Source organism: Durio zibethinus, chromosome 6 (assembly GCF_047325235.1).
Source record: "Durio zibethinus cultivar Kanyao isolate XHJ-2024 chromosome 6, ASM4732523v1, whole genome shotgun sequence".
Lineage (NCBI taxonomy): Eukaryota > Viridiplantae > Streptophyta > Magnoliopsida > Malvales > Malvaceae > Durio > Durio zibethinus.
The window spans coordinates 33712355-33731440 of record NC_143167.1 but is presented as its reverse complement, the minus strand read 5'-3'; the positions used below and the strand labels follow the sequence as shown (position 1 = coordinate 33731440).

General features: G+C 36.0%; 1 protein-coding gene and 1 pseudogene across 7 annotated transcripts; both read left to right on the top strand.

Moving 5' to 3' along the window:
• Positions 1 to 686: 686 nt before the first annotated feature.
• On the top strand, positions 687 to 13281 carry LOC111285140 (uncharacterized). 6 transcript variants are annotated; one of them, XM_089763145.1, is made up of 15 exons: positions 687 to 828; positions 3444 to 3845; positions 3915 to 4188; positions 4814 to 5112; positions 6853 to 7035; positions 7266 to 8021; positions 8146 to 8240; positions 8374 to 8433; positions 8537 to 8625; positions 9447 to 10025; positions 10282 to 10356; positions 10590 to 10660; positions 10766 to 10823; positions 11768 to 12041; positions 12296 to 13281. In XM_089763145.1, the coding sequence occupies exons 2-15, from the start codon at positions 3553 to 3555 to the stop codon at positions 12913 to 12915; spliced, it is 3726 nt and encodes a 1241-aa protein (XP_089619271.1). In that variant the 5' UTR covers positions 687 to 828; positions 3444 to 3552; the 3' UTR covers positions 12916 to 13281. The 6 variants fall into 6 exon arrangements, with proteins under 6 accessions (XP_089619271.1, XP_022730148.2, XP_022730147.2 ...); XM_022874413.2 differs by having other exon boundaries at positions 3915 to 4194; XM_022874412.2 differs by having other exon boundaries at positions 3306 to 3845.
• A 3354-nt stretch (positions 13282 to 16635) lies between these two features.
• On the top strand, positions 16636 to 18798 carry LOC111285146 (protein phosphatase 2C 77-like; annotated as a pseudogene). Its single transcript, XR_016343240.1, has 4 exons — positions 16636 to 17622; positions 17716 to 18057; positions 18137 to 18235; positions 18312 to 18798. The product of XR_016343240.1 is annotated as a protein phosphatase 2C 77-like (transcript).
• The last annotated feature ends 288 nt before the right edge of the window (positions 18799 to 19086 follow it).

Sequence of the window (19086 nt, the reverse complement as noted above, 5' to 3'; positions counted from 1 at the left end):
TAATTTGATTTTCCCGTACAATGATTTATTAATTTAATAATAATAAAATTGGTTCAAATTTAAAAATTTTGAATTCAAATTAAAAATCTTATCATAAAAAATAAAAAAACTTATAATATTTACATTAAAAGCTTATCCTCGATTTTTTTTTTTGTAATTTTGTTCTAAATTCACCACTTAAAAATTTTTCATCATAAATAAGGAGGAAGAAATCCTAAAATTATGAATTATTATACTAATGTTCTTTAAAATACGAATTTAAAAATTAAAATAATTCATTTGAATGAAATTTATTCACCCCTTAATTTTTTTCACTTAACTATTTTCATTTCATTTTCTTTTATCTAAATTTAGTAATTTGCGTATTGCTATTTGCCAATACAAAATAAAAGAAACAGATTTTTTGGATTTTAATTTCTAAAATCTAAAGTCAAAATATTTTCTTTAACTGAAATGATACATTTTATCGTTAGAATTTCACTAGGACAAACATACCCACAAGTCTCGCATTACAAAAACCACGAGCTGTCTTTGGAGCCGGCTTAACATATTTTTATTTGCCCAAAAACCCTGTTCAGAAACTCGACATCCTCGCAACCGAGGACAACGAACCGTGGGCATAATCGTCATTTAATTTAACCCAATTTCATTGCCGATCAAAATACAGGGGCGCTTTCGACCTCCATGGCCATGTTCGAACTTTCCCCTTTCGATTCCGGACTTCGAACCAATTACGTAAATCAAATTCCTATCCGTAATTTAAAGAATCTAAATATCTTGCTGAAAATTACAGCCTCCGCCATCTTCTCTTCTCGCGATTCATCCAAGGTAGATTTCCACTCACATTCTTGATTGCAAGCTCTAGGGTTTTCTTTTTTAAATTTCTTAACTTTTTTTTTAATTTCTGTGATTGACTTTTTATTTCAGGTTTATTTTCTAATATTCGTTTGGATTTAGTTTTAAGGGTTTTTCTGCAAATTTTTTAATAGTATCATTAATTATTTTTCTATTGTTGAGGTTTGATGAATGAAATATGATTGGGATGTAAAATCGAGGAATTAGAGGATAAAATGGTAATTTTTGAGCTTAGACTGGCTTTACTGTCTAAAATAGAGCATTTCATTTGATGAAGCTGGATTGTGTTGATTAGTCAAAATAATGAAGAAACATGGAGGATTTTAACTGAGATAATGTTTTGTTTTGCTATCCTGTGATTCAATTCTAGCTTGGATTTAATTGAAGTAAGGAAAGTTAAGTGGAAGGCAATTATATTTATCCTTGTAATGGTCAAAAAAGGGAGAAACAGACGAGCAATGTTGATTAGTAAATGATTAAAATGGAATGCTGCTCTTACTGACTGCAATGCTTGAGAAGTCTCTACAAGTTTTCGTAATGAGTGTTTGCATGTACCCTTATGAATTATGGTAAGATAGTTAATGATTCTGGCAGGTATTCTCAATGGCACTATCCTATGAATCGGGATGCCAGCCCCTGATGTTTATATTCATTTATTATCTATACCATTTTTCTTTCACAAGTCCTAACATCTTTGTAAAATGTTTTGCTAACACATATACCCTGATTTGTGTCTTTATATCCACCTATGATTCATGATTCTGATAATGATATGCTTGTTTTGCTACATGCGCACTGCAGAGATGGGCAGACAGCTTTAATAGCAATTTCATTATAGGTCATTTGATGCACGGGAGGGTGATCCGCATGGAGGAGTTATACAGTTTAGAATTATATTTAAATAAAAATAGTTTGAATTTCATGGGTGGTTCCAATCATAAATTTATATTTATATGGGTTTTGCTAGCTAGTGCCCTAAGGGAACTTTTTAAGGTTAGTTAAGATACTACTTATGGTAATATTCTTGTATTAAATGCAGTAATTGACTGTTGATGCAATGAATTCCAATGCATTGGGAGAAAATATTACCTAATATGATAACATTAAAGAGTGCCCTTTGGGCACTTGTTAGCAAAACCCTATTTATATTCAAGGTATTTTAGGTTATATTAATTTGTCTTTAATTATTTACCAAGTATGAGGCTTATGGAGTACCACTAAATATCTATTTGAGCTCTGTTCTTGGTAGCTTCTTATTATTGAGTTATTGAGGTTATTGTGTGAATCAGATCATTGAGTGTTACTTAGAATTTCAAGTTGATTGTGCACCTTTGGCACTTTGCTAGCTGTTATGAGGTCAGGATAAATTATCAGGTCACCATGCTATTTAAAGTGAGGATTGAGTCATTTAAGCTGCATTTGATAAGAAACTGATAGATGAATAGAACATAAACATTTGATCCTCATATATGAAAGGAAGAGATCACTGGATTTTGAATCCAACTTGCTGCATACATTAAGTCTGTAGCTAAGCAACAAAAAGGTGCACTAATCAATTCTGTGAGCAAGGATTACATATCTTTTAAATGCCACTTGCAGAAGATTGAAACAATATCTAGAAGAAGAAATGAATGTATTTGTTGGAAATTAGAGTTTCAACAACCTAAAACTTGACAATTCAATGTTTTGGAAAGAGTCTAACCATGTCCCATGAATATCTATAAGCTCCGGTGATGATGAAAATGAGTTATTTTGATTTGGGACAGGAAGAAGATAAAACAAGCTCTGGCAATGTTAGAAGTGGAGTTAGATGAATAATTGCCATCTAGGAGGAAAACATATTTATGGATGACCTGTTTCTTGTGTGTTGAGTCTCATATATCAATTGATGGTGTCTTTTTATGACAGCCATTTGTACTAAACCTGTTGTCACCTTTGTTTTCTGAATTTTTCATTTTTGTTGTTACATTCTACTTGTATTCACTGCTTTCATTTGTTGCATTTTTTTTGCGGGCCTTTGCCATGTTACTTTGTTGAGAGCAATTATTTTTTTTTATTCTGATGAAAATCCCTATATTAACTATTATGCATACCATAAATTCTCTGGTCATAAATTTATTGAGTTAATCATGCAAATTGGTTGCTTTTCAACATTAATCCAAAAATAAAATGCAAGCTACCAAAATACCCTCTCTTAAACTTTGGAAACCACTACCGTCTTACAACAAGACAGTGAAAAGTTTTATGGCACTGGCAGTGGAAGGTTTCTTTGATATTTCTTTATAACTACTAGTGACTATTTTATGACTTAATTTTAACCTACTACTTTTAGTTGTACTTTTTATGTGTTCATTATGCATAAAACAGCTTGAATTTTGAGGTAGCATTGAGTGGATATGAAGTCTAATAAAAATTTTTTATGCTTATCCTTAGTTTTTTCTCCTTTGCAGAGATAAGTTGTCCATTGTACTTAAGAGTTTAAATCAGCCTTTATGTGCTCTTCTACTACAATTTTGTCATGCACTGTTGTATTTATTGGCCTTCTAAAATTGTGGATTTACAAATTCTGATGCAATGGCAATGTCTAGCAAGTTTGATCTGTCTTCTGGTAGCCCAGATAGGCCACTGTACACCAGTGGGCAGCGTGGAGCCCACTTAGCTGCTCAATTAGACAGATCAGGTAGCTTTCGCGAGACCATGGAGAATCAAATTCTATCTTCTCTGCCAAGTATGTCGAGGAGCAGTTCCGTAGTAGCCCAAGGAGATGTATCCAACTTCTTCCAATGCATGCGTTTTGATCCCAATGTGGTTGCTACTGATCATAAGTCTAGTCGTCAAGTAGACTTTAAACGGCACATTAGTGTTGCTCTTGGCATTTCTGCTGATGAATCTCCTACCATGTTGTCGAAAGGCAAGCTTCTACCTTCTCCCATACCAGAGGAAATCAAACGAGTTAAGGCTGGTCTACGTGATTGCTCTGTCAAAGCAAGGTAGTTCTTTGTAAATTTTGTATTTTGGATTGAAGTTTTCATTAGTTATTAAAGTGATTTAGTTAACAGGGAGCGTATGAAAACTTTCACCGAAGCCTTATCAGTATTCAACAAGCTCTTCCCAAGCATACCATCAAAGAAGAGATCTCGATCAGAAAGTTTTTCTAGTGACCGAACTAATTCCTTGTTATCTAGTGATCGGTCAGTCTTGGGGTCAGCCATTGGTAAGATGGGAATGCATAATCATTCCATTGCTGGAGGTTTTGAATTTGAACAGCAGAAGTCAGAAGGAAGGCCTAAAAGTGCAGTTTCAAATAAACGTACTCGAACTTCGCTGGTGGATGTGAGGGTTTGTAACTTTGTATCTTTGATATCTTCCATCTCTATGCATTTTCTGTCATGGTAGTATTATAATTCCTTATCTGCTATTTGGCCTGATATAACTTATTTAATAAGCTTGTGCAATGGCTGTTTTATGTGCCATATGCAAGTATGATTGGGGTCAAAGAGTGCCATGTCCCAATGTGATTCTTGTTGTCACTGTTGCTTCTTTTATTTCTTCTCTCTGACATTCCATTCATGTTATGCACCAGTAGTTAATTTCTTCTTTTCCATTTGTCACTGAATTCAAACCTCACTTCTTTCTTTTGATCCAACTAGGTGGTGGTGGGTGGTATGTTCTCTTTACTCTTTCTTTTTAATAGATTTCCCTATTTACTTCAATCATTGAGTTAGTACCTATATGAGTGATAGGAAACCCATTTCCTGTTACAGGAATCCACATAATATTCTGTTTACACATGAGCTAATATGAACATGGTTTTAAATCTCTTTTTCTTACTCTTCTGCATAGTTGTGATATCTTTGGACTCATCTTGGTGGCTTGGTGCCCAATTTGCATGTGGCATGCCTTTTTTGCATCCCTATCTCTTGAAGAGAAGAATTAACGTTTGTTCTAATGAATCTAGATGGATATGCGGAATAATGCTCTACTCAGGCAGCCTGGTAATGCAGATAGGGATAGGGAAATGCTCAGGGTTCCAAATAGCGGTGCAGTTCAGGGTGAAGATCGAGCTTTACCAGGTGGAGTTGACGGATGGGAAAAGGCAAAGATGAAGAAAAAGCGTTCTGGAATAAAACCTGATGTATCTCCAAGTATGGTTTCAACTAAGCCCATTGAAGGGTATCGAGAATCTAAACAGGGAATACAGCAAAGGGTTGTTTCTGATGCTCGATCAAGGTTAAATAATGACTCCCATGGGTTCAGGTAGGTCTGCTGAATTTGCTACTATTGTGCATATGCCAAATGGCGATTATCTGAATGCTTGCCTTAATAAAATCTGTTAGGGGCATGCACAGGGGGTGCTAGAAGGACAGCCACCCTTGAGTATTAATAACACCTATTATCATTGGAAGCTTTTACGAGAACAATCATAACAATATTAAGAATCATCAATGTAATTTAGTGTTGTCAGAACCAGATGGGGCTGGCTGATTGGACTGGTCAAGGACCAGTCAGTTAAACCGGACCATATTGGTATCGAATTGGTTATAGGTGTTTATTTATTATTTAATCTTTTAAAATTTTTGATTGGATTGGCCAAGAACCAGTCAGTTAAACCGGAATGTATTATTATCGAACTGGTTTTAGGTGTTTATTTAATTATTTAATCTTTCAAAATTTTTATATAACTTGCGAAATTTGAACCCTTGACCACTCATATTTTCATTAATGACTAAACCATTCAGTCAAATGCATGTTTTTGTTAAATGTTCACTATATTTAATACTTATTTAATGTCACGCTTCTAACAATAACAACCCTCATTAATTATACCTGCTAGTTGAAGGGTTGGACTGGGAACCTATCTGGTTCAACCTCCAGTCCAGTTTTAAAAATATTGATGTAATTACCAACATATTCTGATCAGTATTTTCTGCCCACTGCCAAGAGATTTGTGGTACTAAGGGGCTAAATCATAATAATGATGGCAGTAGCAGCTTTTGTCAGTATTCCGTTATATCCTATTTATCATTCTGGACTCCATGTGAAGAGCAACACCAATAATACCTAATAAAAAATTATTTTAAAGAAAAGCACAAAAACTCAAAATCCATAAGCACTTAGTTGAACAATCATCAAAACAATTATAACCTGCAAAGTAAAAAATATAACATTGAATAACCATCATTGTTTTTAATTTGCCTATGCTGTGGTGGATATACTGAATCAAAGAAGTAAGGCTTGTATTTTATGCATATGAGGTTCTTTTTTATTACTCAGATTCCATTTGTATACTAATTTTTTGAGTTTCTTATTCTATTTTGAGCATGGTGTCAATGGTAGTGTCAGGGTGCCTAACAGCATATTTTTGGTAGCCCCTTTCTTCATTCTTTCATATTCATTTATTTTGGTTTACCCACATTTTATCATCCTGTGCTGTATTGTCCTTATTTGGCACACCATTCTGGTTGAGATCTCAAATCACCTCATGCATGATATGGAGGTCTAGATTAAGCAAAGTTGCTTATGCCTTTGGTGCATAGGACATCTAACTAATGCCTTGAAGGTGCATTTACACTTTAGAATATTTGCCTGAGAAGTATAAGATGGTACATTAGCTAATTTTTATGATCTGTGTTTTTTCAACTATATAATAAACCAATCCTATGATTTAATACATCTTGAACATAATGTTTGAGAGGTAGAGTACTTTTGTCATGATTTGACCTAAGCTTAAGACCCAAGCACATGATTTTCATACATATAAAGAAAGAACTCTTTTTGGGGCCTTTGCCTCACACTGTAGAGGGATGCAGTTTCCTTAATAGATGATCATAATGTTGGCTGTAGGATAATTTTTTAGGGGTCTTTCTTGTGTGCCATTTCTTTATATCTTCTATTTGGAGCATTCCATGAATTCAACCTTCCTTTACAATTATTTTTTTAACCTTTTGATGTATCCTATTCTCGATTTTATATTAATAAATATATACCTTGTTATAGGTCAGGAATTGCTAATGGATCTGTTGGAGTTGGAAAATCAGAAGGTATCTTGCAGCCGACAGGCTTGGGTCCACGGTCATCTGTCTCTAGGACTGATTTGGACAACAGTTCCCTTGTTAATGATAGGAGAGATCGTCCTGTTGCTTTTGATAAAGAGAGAGTGAATCTCAGAGCTGTTAACAAGTACGCATAATTTCTTAATGCATATTTCATTTTCCATTTTTGAATAAAATTTTCTGGTCCATTTATATTTTATAAAGCCTTTCTTTTTGTCATTTGGGGCATCTTATTTCTGGCTGCTGGAGTACCTTTCCTTTTTGGGCCTTACTGTGGTATAATGGAGTACTTTCCTTTTTGGGTCTACTGTGGTATATGTACTTATTTGTATGCTTTTTGTACTGTACAATCTGCAGGATGAATGTTCGTGATGAATTTAATTCAGCTAGCCCTACTTCAAGCACAAAAATGAATGCATCTATTCGTGGTCCGCGATCAGGTTCTGGAGTTGCTCCAAAGTTGTCACCAGTTGTTCATAGAGCGATGGCATCAAGTGACTGGGAGCTTTCTCACTGTACAAATAAACCACCTACTGCTGTTGGAGCTAATAATCGCAAACGCATGACATCAGCTCGGTCTTCGTCACCACCTGTTGCCCACTGGGCCAGCCAGAGACCACAGAAGTGCTCCCGCACTGCAAGACGAACAAATCTTGTTCCTATTGTTTCAAGTAATGATGAAACTCCATCACTGGATACTGTGACTGATATGGCAGGTAATGAGATTGGGTCAGGATTTGCTAGACACTTGTCGAGCAGTTCGCCCCAACAAGTTAAACTAAAAGGTGATGCCTTGTCTTCGGCTGCTCTTTCGGAGAGTGAGGAGTCTGGGGCTGCTGAAACTAAATCTAAAGAGAAGGTGAAAAAGTCTGATGAAATAGATGAGAAAGCTGGACAGAATGTTCAAAAATTATCCACTTTGGTCGTGCCATTCAGAAAGAATAAGCTGATGACTGGAGAAGACATTGGAGATGGTGTACGTCGACAAGGGAGGACTGGGCGGGGTATTACTTCTACAAGGTCCCTTATGCCAGTGACAGTTGAGAAGTTTGGCAATGTGGGAACTGCAAAACAGCTCAGAAGTGCCAGGCTTGGCTTGGATAAGGCTGAAAGGTTAATTATTTTTTCCTACCTGATCATCTGTTACCTTTTTCGCCGATAATATTTCTTTTATTGAGGACTAGAACCATCATTCTTTCTGATTGAAATCTCATAGTTTGATGAATATTTTGCTCAGCAAGGCTGGTCGTCCTCCAGCTAGGAAGCTCACGGACCGCAAGGCCTATGCACGTCAGAAGCATGCAGCAATGAATGCAGCTGCAGACCTTCTTGGTAGTTAAACTTCAAGCTAACTAAGAAATTTCCTTGGATTCTTAATTATTCATGCTTAATTAAGTTATCTGAATTTCTAAATCTTCGACTGCATGTCTGTGGCTTCTAATCACTTTTGGTACATTTTTCTTAGTTGGTTCGGAGGATGGACATGAAGAGTTGGTGGCTGCTGTAAATGCTCTTATTAGTTCTGGTAGTGTCTTCTGAAATCTTTGGTCTTTTTTTGTCAAAATTTTGTTATTTTCCTTGGTTCAAAGTTTGTCTTTTTGCATTGGTTGATTTTACTGTCATTGCAGCCCATGCCTTTCCCAACTCCTTTTGGAGGCAGATGGAGCCTTTTCTTGGTTTCATATCTGATGCAGATATTGCCTATTTGAAGCAGCAGGTATTGTTCCTTGTCCCACCAATTTAGATTGATAGTCACTGTTATTAGAAGACCTTTGAAAGCATATTTTTACTGAAAATATTTTGTGTGGCTCTCAAACCCCTAATGTATTCCCTTTGTTAGAAAAAAAGGCATTGGAAAAATCTTTTTGGATTAAATCTTTCACTTAAATGATTTATATATGAATTATTGGCTGCAATTTATGTTCCTTTTTGGCCAGGCAGGGTGATTTCTTTTCAACAAGGTAGGGGAAAAAGGGGAATTGAACCTAGACCTTGACCCTCCATTGCCACTAGAACAGCCATGGGTTGTTGCCATTATTTATATTTTTGTCAAATTTTGATGAAAGGCATGAGATAAATAAATAAATTCCTGTTGACTTGCTTATATATATTAGGTATTGATGGTTGTCAAACCATGTGACTACTTTTCAAGAACTCATCTTCTTATTTGATTTTGGTATGAACAGTTCTCAATCCTAAAGTTCACCATGTCAATTCCATTTAATTAACAGTAAAAATTATGAGTTTTGTCTTTTGACCACATATCGTTGTAACACTGCAACACCCATGTAAAAATTAAAAAAAAAAAGGAAAAGAAAAGAAAAGAAAGAGAAGATGACAATATGCCTAAACCTTTTCTGAATGCACTCTTTTCAGCGAAAAAGGTAAAAGTAGCTTAGTGAAGGATGTACTTACACCTTGTTTCTTATTAAATTTCATAAAATCTTTTTGGTTTCATTATGATTGAAGTTTGGGTCTCAAGAACCCATCTTTTTCGCAAATATTTTAGTCTCGCTAAATGCTTTTTACATCTTTCAGGGAAATTATGAACTCACCAAATTGGGACCAACACCAATTCCTTCTATTACAGATGGTTGTAGTACCATCTCCAATGGATGTGGGTTGCTTGAACAGGAAAGAGATGGCAGAATTGCTGCTGTAATATCAATTGATGAAGTTCTTTCACAACAGTTACTCCTGGATACTAGGGACAGTAATGTGATTCCCCTCTGTCAGAGATTTTTAGCAGCTCTAATTCCAGAAGAAGATAGTGACAGTGGAAATGAAGATCTCCATTTTGATGTTTATGGAGCTGGATTTGAGATGGATGGAGAATTGGGATCCAATGGTTTGAGTCATATTGCTAACTTCCAATCTACTGGGCATACTTCTTTTAATGGTTATAGGATAACTGGGAGGCCAGAACAAGATGATCCTGAAATTGATATGTTGGGAAAGACAGGAATTAACTCAAATTTTAGTCATTCCCTGAATAGCAGTTTTCAAGACCAACCAACGCCTGACATGGTTTGTTCAGAATTCCAGTATGAGAGTATGAAGATAAATGAGAAACTCTTTTTGGAGGCTCAAAGTATCGGAATTTTCTTAGAACCACTGGTTGGTCTACTTCTACATGAATATTAATAATTATCATGATCTAGCAATCCGATCTGCTTTTATATCGTTATCTGAATGGTTGGTTGTCAAATAGTGCATGTGTGTCCTCTGCTGCTTCTCATTATCTTGAAGGGCGATGTATTTTCTGACTCTGCAGTGGTTTACTATAGATGCTTCTGTCTGTCTGGTTGTTCTGTTTCATCCTTGACGTTAAGGTTCTTAATGTATTAACTTTAAGTGCTTCGCTGTTTTTCAGCCTGACATAGCACAGATGGAGGATGATGAAATCCGTGAGGATATTAGTAAGCTAGAGGAGAAGCACAATGAACAGGTATTTTCTCAATGGAATAGTGAAGCTGTAATATGCAATCTGATATTTTCTTTTTCTTTCTCCTTCACAGTATTGTTTTTACGCTTCAGTTTTATGATAACTACTATTAGATATTCAACAAATTCTATCTTTCTTCTATGCCCTGCTACTTTACTTATTGTTGGATTTTCCATCATAAAGTTCAAAACATGTTCTGAAAAGTTCATTTTGTAATTTTGTTGTGAATGCAATAGGTTTCAAGGAAGAAAGGCTTGCTTGATAAACTGTTGAAAGCTGCCTCAGAAACAAGAACAATTCAGGAGAAGTATTGTTTTATCCTTTCTCTTTGTATAGATTTGTATGCATTTTCCTTTTAACTTAAAAGTCTTTGGCGCCTAGTGTATATATAAACATATCATTTTTTATATAGGGAATTCAAACAACGTGCTCTTGACAAACTTGTCACGATTGCTTATGAAAAGTACATGGTAATTCTCTTAACATTCAGTCTCCTTTTGTTTTGGTTTCCATTTGCACACCCATACGCACACTGTTTAATGTCTTTGGTGCCAAGAACCAAGTCGTAGGAAAGCCTTTTAAAATGAGAATGTAGAAACTAAGCTCTGGTCTAGAAGAAAAGTCTAAGGATTTCAAGGAAATTGTTGTCTGGGTGGACTAAAACTAACAAAGAAAGAAAGGAAATAGAAAAAATAGATGCAAATGCGCAGGATGGCAATATTGTTAACCTTAACCAACTGGCCCAAAGACATAAAAAAAACCATCCCATCATCCCAACATAGGTCCAGAAAATTCTTTTCGTTGCTATCTAAGATCAAGTGGATGATGCTTTTCTAGTTCTCGTTGATCTTATATTTGGAATCTGTTTCAAACATGAGTGTCATGTGGTTGAATGTTATCTAATCTGAGACGGGTTACTCTGTCCTATCGCTTCCTGGTATATATGCTTTGGTTTTCTCTTTGACATTCTCAAGAATCAATTATTTTGTCACCTTTTGAGCAGATAGTGGAAATTCATTTTAAAGCCTTTTGGAGAATTTGGCCAGCAGAGCTTTATCTACTAACACTTGTGCTGTTTTCTTTCTCTTTAGCTGCATAGATGACAAAAATATTTAAAACGCTAAGAACTGAATGGTAGTTAGGGCTTTTGTTGCAAAATTTATATTATAAATGGGATATTTTCTCGAAATTTGAGTTTGCTTCCAGTTTTTCTGCCCTCCGGAGCTTCCTGCCAAGGTGAATAAATCTGATTGGTTATCTCTGTTTGTGTTACAGCTTTTCATTTTCCATTAGAATTTTTAAATATCTAAAAGTTGGACTGTTTATTTGCCCTAGTTATCATGCTAGATGCTGACATATTATGATATGATGCTGGTATTCTATTTTTGATGATTTATTAATAATCTTTTAATAGACTTGTTGGGGTCCTAATACTACTGGTGGGAAGAGTACCAGTAACAAAATGATCAAGCAGGCTGCCTTAACATTTGTTAAACGGACATTAGATCGGTATCATAAATTGGAAGATGCAGGCAAGAGCTGCTTCAATGAGCCAATGCTTAGAGACATTTTTCTTTCTGGGTCTTCCCGACTAAATGGTGCACGATCATTAGACACTCCTACAGATGGTGAATCTGGGAAGCCATGTGCCAACAGCTCCACCCATTCTCTGGAAGTTAGAACTTCAGGTATTTACTTGATGCCTATGGAGAAAGCACACGCTTTAATTCCCACATGTAGTTGTGTCTGCATGCATGTGTTTGATCCCATTTAATGTATTCATCTGCAAAATGTTCTTCATGGTACATTTTTGCAGTCGGCAGAACTGTCTTCTCTTTCTTCTTTGTCCTTTTATCTGTCTTATGGTGCAATTCAGTAGTGGATTGTCACTTTGGTCTTTTATGCAGCTTTCATGGTTTCTCACACACAACTACTCTGGCAGGTCAAAATGGGGATAGCTATACTGTTAATTCTTCTGATCTGCTTCCACCCACAAATCGGTTTTCTGACCAAACTACTGTTAAAGATGACTCATGGTCTAACAGGGTGAAAAAGAGAGAATTATTACTGGAGGATGTAGTTGGTGGTAGTATTGGTACTTCTATTGCCCAGTCAGGCATTGGAAGTTCTTTGTCAAGCAGTACAAAAGGAAAGAGGAGTGAGAGAGACAGAGAAGGAAAGGGACATGGTAGAGAGGTTTTATCTAGAAATGGAACTAATAAGATTGGTCGACCGGTATCCAATGTTAAGGGGGAAAGGAAATCAAAAGCAAAACCTAAGCAGAAAACAACTCAACTATCTGTTTCTGTGAATGGCCTTGTTGGCAAGATATCAGAGCAATCCAAACCATCAGCTTCTAAATCAACGTCAAGTGAGATAAGTGCCAATAATAATGTCAAAGAAAAAGATGACTTTAGCCTGGATGTATTGGATGACTTGCAGCTACCAGGACAAGATCTGGGTTCATGGTTGAACATTGATGATGATGGATTACAAGATCATGACTTCATGGGCCTTGAAATTCCTATGGACGATCTTTCAGACTTGAATATGACGGTTTGAGTTGCTTTCTTTGTATAGTCTTGTTAATTATACTGTTGACAAACAAAAACATAATCACTGTCATGAAGAAATGACCGTTACTTGGATAGTTGTTTGGCTGTCCGGTCCACAACTAGGTAACATAGATTCTTTGTAGACTCCTCCACAAGTTGATTTTCCAGTGAACCATTTGGACATCTTGAATTTTTCTCTTAAGTTGGTGACTTCGACTGTAAAGATCTTTTGCTCCTACAAGTTAGTATGTCTTAGCAATTATATCTTAGCAAACACTGTATCCTGGCTGTAGCTTTTACAAATCAGAGAGCAATGCTCTTCTTGTACATGCATTTATATTCCCAATAAAATTAGTTTTTTTGTTCAGTATTATTATAACTTGTAAACATAATCGGTTTTCTTTCCTCGTTTTCTGGTTTATGGGTCTTTATTTTCACTTTTCCAGCTGCAACTGCAGTTCAAAGTTGTTATATCAGATGTAATAATTTCTCCTTAGGTTTGTACATGAAGATGTTTCCTTTTAGGCTATGAGGTAAGAATGTTCAATGAAGATGTCAATACTATAATTGGCTGTGTTTTTCACTCAGAAAAAGATGATTTGGGTACTTAATGGGGATTATTAGCTCTGCATCTTTCCTGCTTTATTACTTGAAGTTGCAGGTTCTCACTTCAATAATCTCAGGAATTATGGTAAGATCTTTATCAATTGCATTTATTAACCTCATATTGTTGTTTCAAATTCGAGCTTCTTTTTGCTGTGTTTCTAGGGTGCTGACTTCTTACTGCCCTACTGATACTAGATTATGCTTTAAGTCGGTATTTGTAATTAATTTTGCTTTGCTTTGCTCTCTCTCTCTCCTTGTAGAAGTCTAAAATGTTTGCAGATAAAATTGGTCTCTTGGATTTCCTGATCAAGATACATATACCTGGGATTGAATGCTAGAATGCCATCCGCCACATTCTGCTAAACCTGCATTACCACTAAGGTAAATCCAGAATGCCTTGTTCTAGTCTTGGCTGTAAACTTTTCCATGCATTTTACATTGTTTACAATTATTTTACAAGAGAAAATATCTATCTTCTTTTCTTTTTTTCTTTTGAAAGCCAAGGCATCACTTCTAGAACAATGTTGAAGGCTTGGCGATCAAGGCACATGTTCTGTAATGTTCATCCACTGCAGTTTAAAGCTTACATTTGATTTAGTGTTCATGTTTCTGAACTTGCTTTATATAAAAAGTTTGATATATGGGATAAGCCTGTCAAGAATCTTGTCCCATTCGTATTGAGAATTAATTTCTATTATTATCCTAGCCAAGACCTTCAGGTTGGAACTCAAGACGAGTATCCTAATTACTTCATCCTTCATCAATGTTTTCATATTATAGCTTTTAATGCATTATAACGTTTGGAATGTCCTTTCGTGCTTCACTTCATGTCCAAATTTTGGGACCGTCTCATAGGTTTGTGTTTTAATTATTTACGCTGTCGCAAGCTGCCTGCTGGTTTTCTGCTGGGGGCCAAATGATTGTGGAGTAAACATCTGAGATTTGTTGAGAAATTCGATTTGACCCCCAGCTTTGCAACACTTTTCAGTTTAGGGATAACTTTTTGAATATAATGAATTTTGTTTTGTTTCGTGAAATTATTCCTGTATGTTATGTTCAAGAATCAAGTTGCAAAACAAAAAGAATGAAATTGTTGAGGTTGGTCTGTTTTCTCTGTTCATCATAGTATACAATTCAGAGACTACCCTCCTTTTTGCTTTCTGTTAGCATAAAATTTTCCCCCGATGGTTAGATAAATTTTGGATGGACCTTTGAGAAGGCCAACGAAGCAACATCATCCTGAAAAAAGCATCATAGCAATAAATTTGAGAACCTGTTTATCAATGCCGTTTAGGGTAAACTTGTAAAGCATGTGGCTGCTTTAGGTCAGGGCTTTTAGATTCCTAGTTTACATTTTGCAGGGAAAATCTGCTTCCGGAAGAAATTTTTGTTCGACACATCCAGGGAAAAACACTATCTCATGCAGAGAAGTTTCAGTTCAGGCAACAACATTCGGCCTCCTGGCCTGTATAGGCTATTTTATATATCCCTGTTGAAATTGTTAGTAAAGGAAAAATTTTAAAACTAATCCAATCAAAAATTTAATTTAAAATCAGTAGGATCGATTCATGTTCTTCTATTTTACCAAAATTTAATTGATTTAGAATTCGTTATCCATTCTAAAGTTTATCTAACTGTCTTATAATTTATTGATAAAATATTAAAATTTTAATTTTAATAATTAAAATTTAAATCAAGACATCTTCAATTATATAAAAAGCTCACGAGTCTAATATCGGAATTAATGATAATAGACAAAATAGAAAAAAATAAAACCAATAAATCCTAACAACTAATGCCAAAAATGAAGATAAAATAAATTACACGCGGCGAAAAGTAAGATGGGGTGGCCAGAAATCTATTGCTTTACAAAAGAATCCAATCTAAAAAGAAAGTTAAAGATTGTCAGTTCATGAACCGACCCAACCCACCTTCGTCTCCCCATTTCTCTCTCCCTTAAATATTCTAAAATTTGTAAATTCTAAAACTAAACATGAACTTTTGCACGTCACTCTCTTTGGTAACCAACCTGATTTCCAGATACGTGGCAAATCCTGCCTTGGACTCACTTATTCACTTTGACATATTTTTCCCTTTTAAAACCCCAAATATTCAAAAGCTACAGCACAATTACTTGAGGCCTTTTCTTTCTTACAAAGATAATAATAATAATCCAAATAATTCTTCTGTCATGGGATGTTGCAACTTTCTTTCTTTTTTTAATTTTTGTCATGAGCTTACGTACGCAGATTTTTGGTTTAGTTTAATTCGCTTCTCTAACATTCATATGTTCCTTTGTCCAAAACGACACGTGTGATGCTGCATTATGTTTTTCTCTATTTCTGGCAACTACCATTTTCTGTTCCTTTTTGCTGTTTTTGGCCTCCGCTCTGATCATTGTGGTGTTTCAAAGTTGTAAGCAACTCTGTTACTTCGCACTTTGTTCTTGTTTCACTTGTTCTACAATTCTTTAACGTGTTCTTTTAAGGAAAAAGTTGTATAAATAGTTTCTATATGAGTATTCCTCAAATGCTTTTTTTACAAGTTTTATACAGAGATTTCTGGAGCTGGAACAGCACAGAAAGATTAGTTGGTGACTCAGCTTTGCCTTTTTAACTGTGGTTGGTTGAAGGGTGGCTTAGTGGACGGCTGAAAGAAACTCAGAGAAAGAGAAACGCCTAGATTCATGAGGTTGAAATGAGTTGCCTCGGATCCAGGGAACCAGATTTTGGTAGTGTTTTTCTGGTCTTTTCTATAAGTATTTTGAGTTACTTTATCATGACACCTTGTGCTTTTACTTGACTGAATTTATTAGGGGTAGGAACATTTGTATGATTCTCTTATATTTCTCGTTACCTACGGATCAAACTTCAAAAGGGTTGTTGGTTAAAAGGAAGAAACTGAAGGTTTTCTCTCATCTATTCTAGCTCTGTTTGGTCGTTTTAGGCAAAGAAGAGTCCAGATATGAAAGTCGTATATAGGCTCTAGAGGCATCCAAGTGTAGGTTATAATTTTACTCTGTTTTTTGATTGCCACAAGCTTGACTTTCGTCTACCCTGGCTTTCTTTCGTTGACAATTTTCAGTACTTCTTACTGTCTGGCTTCCTGAAATTTGTGCAATAAGGCTTGGTAGGAAATTTCATTTTCTGGATTGCAAACGATTTATCCCTTTATACCAGACTGAATAGTTTGAAGAGTAATAGCTTGCACGATTTTGAAAGGTTCAGAGGTTTGAGCTAATTATTGCAGGTAAAAGAGAATCATGGAGGAGATATCTAAAGCAATTGCTGGTCCGTGTGCCGTCAGGCTAGGTGACGTGATATGTAATGATTCGAGAACGATGATACAAATGGACATTACTGGGTGTAAGCTAATTGCAGAGAAGGCAGGTTTGTTGTCACCCTCGGAAAACAAGTCGAATCAACCTTGCCAGTTCATTCCTGGTGGAAACTTAGGTGCTTGTTCATACAGAGAAAATACAGCACCATTATCTCCACGTGAAGGTAGCAGGGGAGATGACGGAGCCATTTTGTCAAATGAAATTGAAACTGAGGATAGTTGTATTTCTAGAGAATACAATCATCAGGGAAGTCAAAAAGATGGATCCATATCATTCAGCGGCGATCATGAATATTCATGTTCTCAATCTGTAGCTAGTGATGTCAGCAGCGTATCTGTTGAGGAAGTTTCAGCTTTAGAGGTTAATTCTGAGAGAAATTCATCAACAACTCTGGTCGAGGAAAGAAATACTAATGATGTTCAAGATGTCAAGAGGGTAGCAGTGGATCTTGCTGGGGATGATGGCAATAGGTCTGATGAGTCTGATCCAAAATCAACCGAGTCATTTCTTGAGGTGCCACAGCAAAAGAAGATAAGAAAAACTGAAAGCCAGTGTCTCTTCGAATTAAATTACATACCCCTTTGGGGATTTACATCCATTTGTGGTAAGAGACCAGAGATGGAAGATTCTGTTGTGGCTATACCTCGATTTTTGCAAATTCCTACTCAAATGATGAAAGTTGAGAGCATAACAAAGGGAATGAATCACAGTCTAAGCTAATTAACTGCTCATTTCTATGGTGTGTACGATGGATATGGAGGCTGTCAGGTAAACTTCATGGCCTCCTCCTCTATTTCTCCTAGTTTCTATCTTTTTATTTTCCAAGTATGTTTATATAATCAAGATTATTTCTTCCCATAGATTGCAAACTACTGCCAGGAACGTATGCATTTGGCTTTGGCCGAGGAGATAGAAATTGCAAAAGCATGTATTCATGATGGAAATATTGGGCACGACTGGCAGGAACAATGGAAGAAGGCATTCGCCAATTCTTTCGGCAAAGTCGATGCTTAGATCGCAGAAGTTGATAGAGGCACTGATGGGACCAAGACTGATCGTGAACATTTTGCCCCTGAAACTGTTGGTTCTACTGCTTTAGTTGCAATTGTTAGTTCAACACAAATAATTGTTGCCAATTGTGGCGATTCAAGGGCACTTCTCTACCGTGGAAAACTTCCCATGCCATTGTCTGTAGACCACAAAGTAAGACATGTTCTCCTATTTTTAGTTTTTTTTTTTACTAATTTCAGAGACATTGATGATCATATTACCTCTTTTACAGCCTGATAGAGAAGATGAACATGCAAGGATAGAAGCTGCAGGAGGCAAGGTCATACAATGGAATGGATCTCGTGTTTTTGGTGTTCTTGCCATGTCAAGGTATATATTAGCATTGCTGTAGTTAAAACATTTTGATTTATAATTCTATATCATTTGATTATCATCTCTTATCATCCTCCTCAGGTGACAGATACTTAAAACCATGGATTATTCCAGATCCAGAAGTTATGTTTGTTCCTCGAGCAAAACAAGATGAGTGTCTTATCTTAGCCAGTGATGGCTTATGGGATGTCATTACCAACGAGGAAGCTTGCCAAGTTGCACGAAAACAAATCCTTCTTTGGCATAAAAAGCATGGTGATAAATTGCGTGCAGGAAGGGGTGAGGGAGTTGACCCTGCAGCTCAAGCTGCAGCAGAGTACCTCTCAAGGCTTGCTCTTAGCAAAGGAAGCAAAGACAATATCACTGTCATCGTAGTGGACCTAAAAGCTCAAAGAAGATTTAAGAAGAAAACCCAACATTGAGCTGTCTTGTAATTTTTGACATTGTTGTATGCTGTCGAAAGTATCCTTTTGTTTAATGATTTAAACAAATACATGATTTTGCCCTTTTAACTTTTTCACCTGGGCTTATTGTAATGTGACAGTATCTTTGTATACTAAAGCATGCAATATACGAAATTACCTTCTAAATTTATCAGCCACCATTAATAGTCGTAAATCCAATGACGTGATGGTTGAAGTTAGTAAATCTAATTGCTTAGTAAATCGTAGACCCTCACGGTGGGGAAAAATCAAGTTCCAGAATACACATCAAGAAAGAAAAAAAAAAGCCAAGTGCCCTAACAAGCGTGCTAGCTCGATCAACTTGGTTTGGCACACCTAAATCATGAGCAACCAAAATCAAAATGTGGGATGATATCATTTTTCTCAGTGAAAAGGGTGATTATCA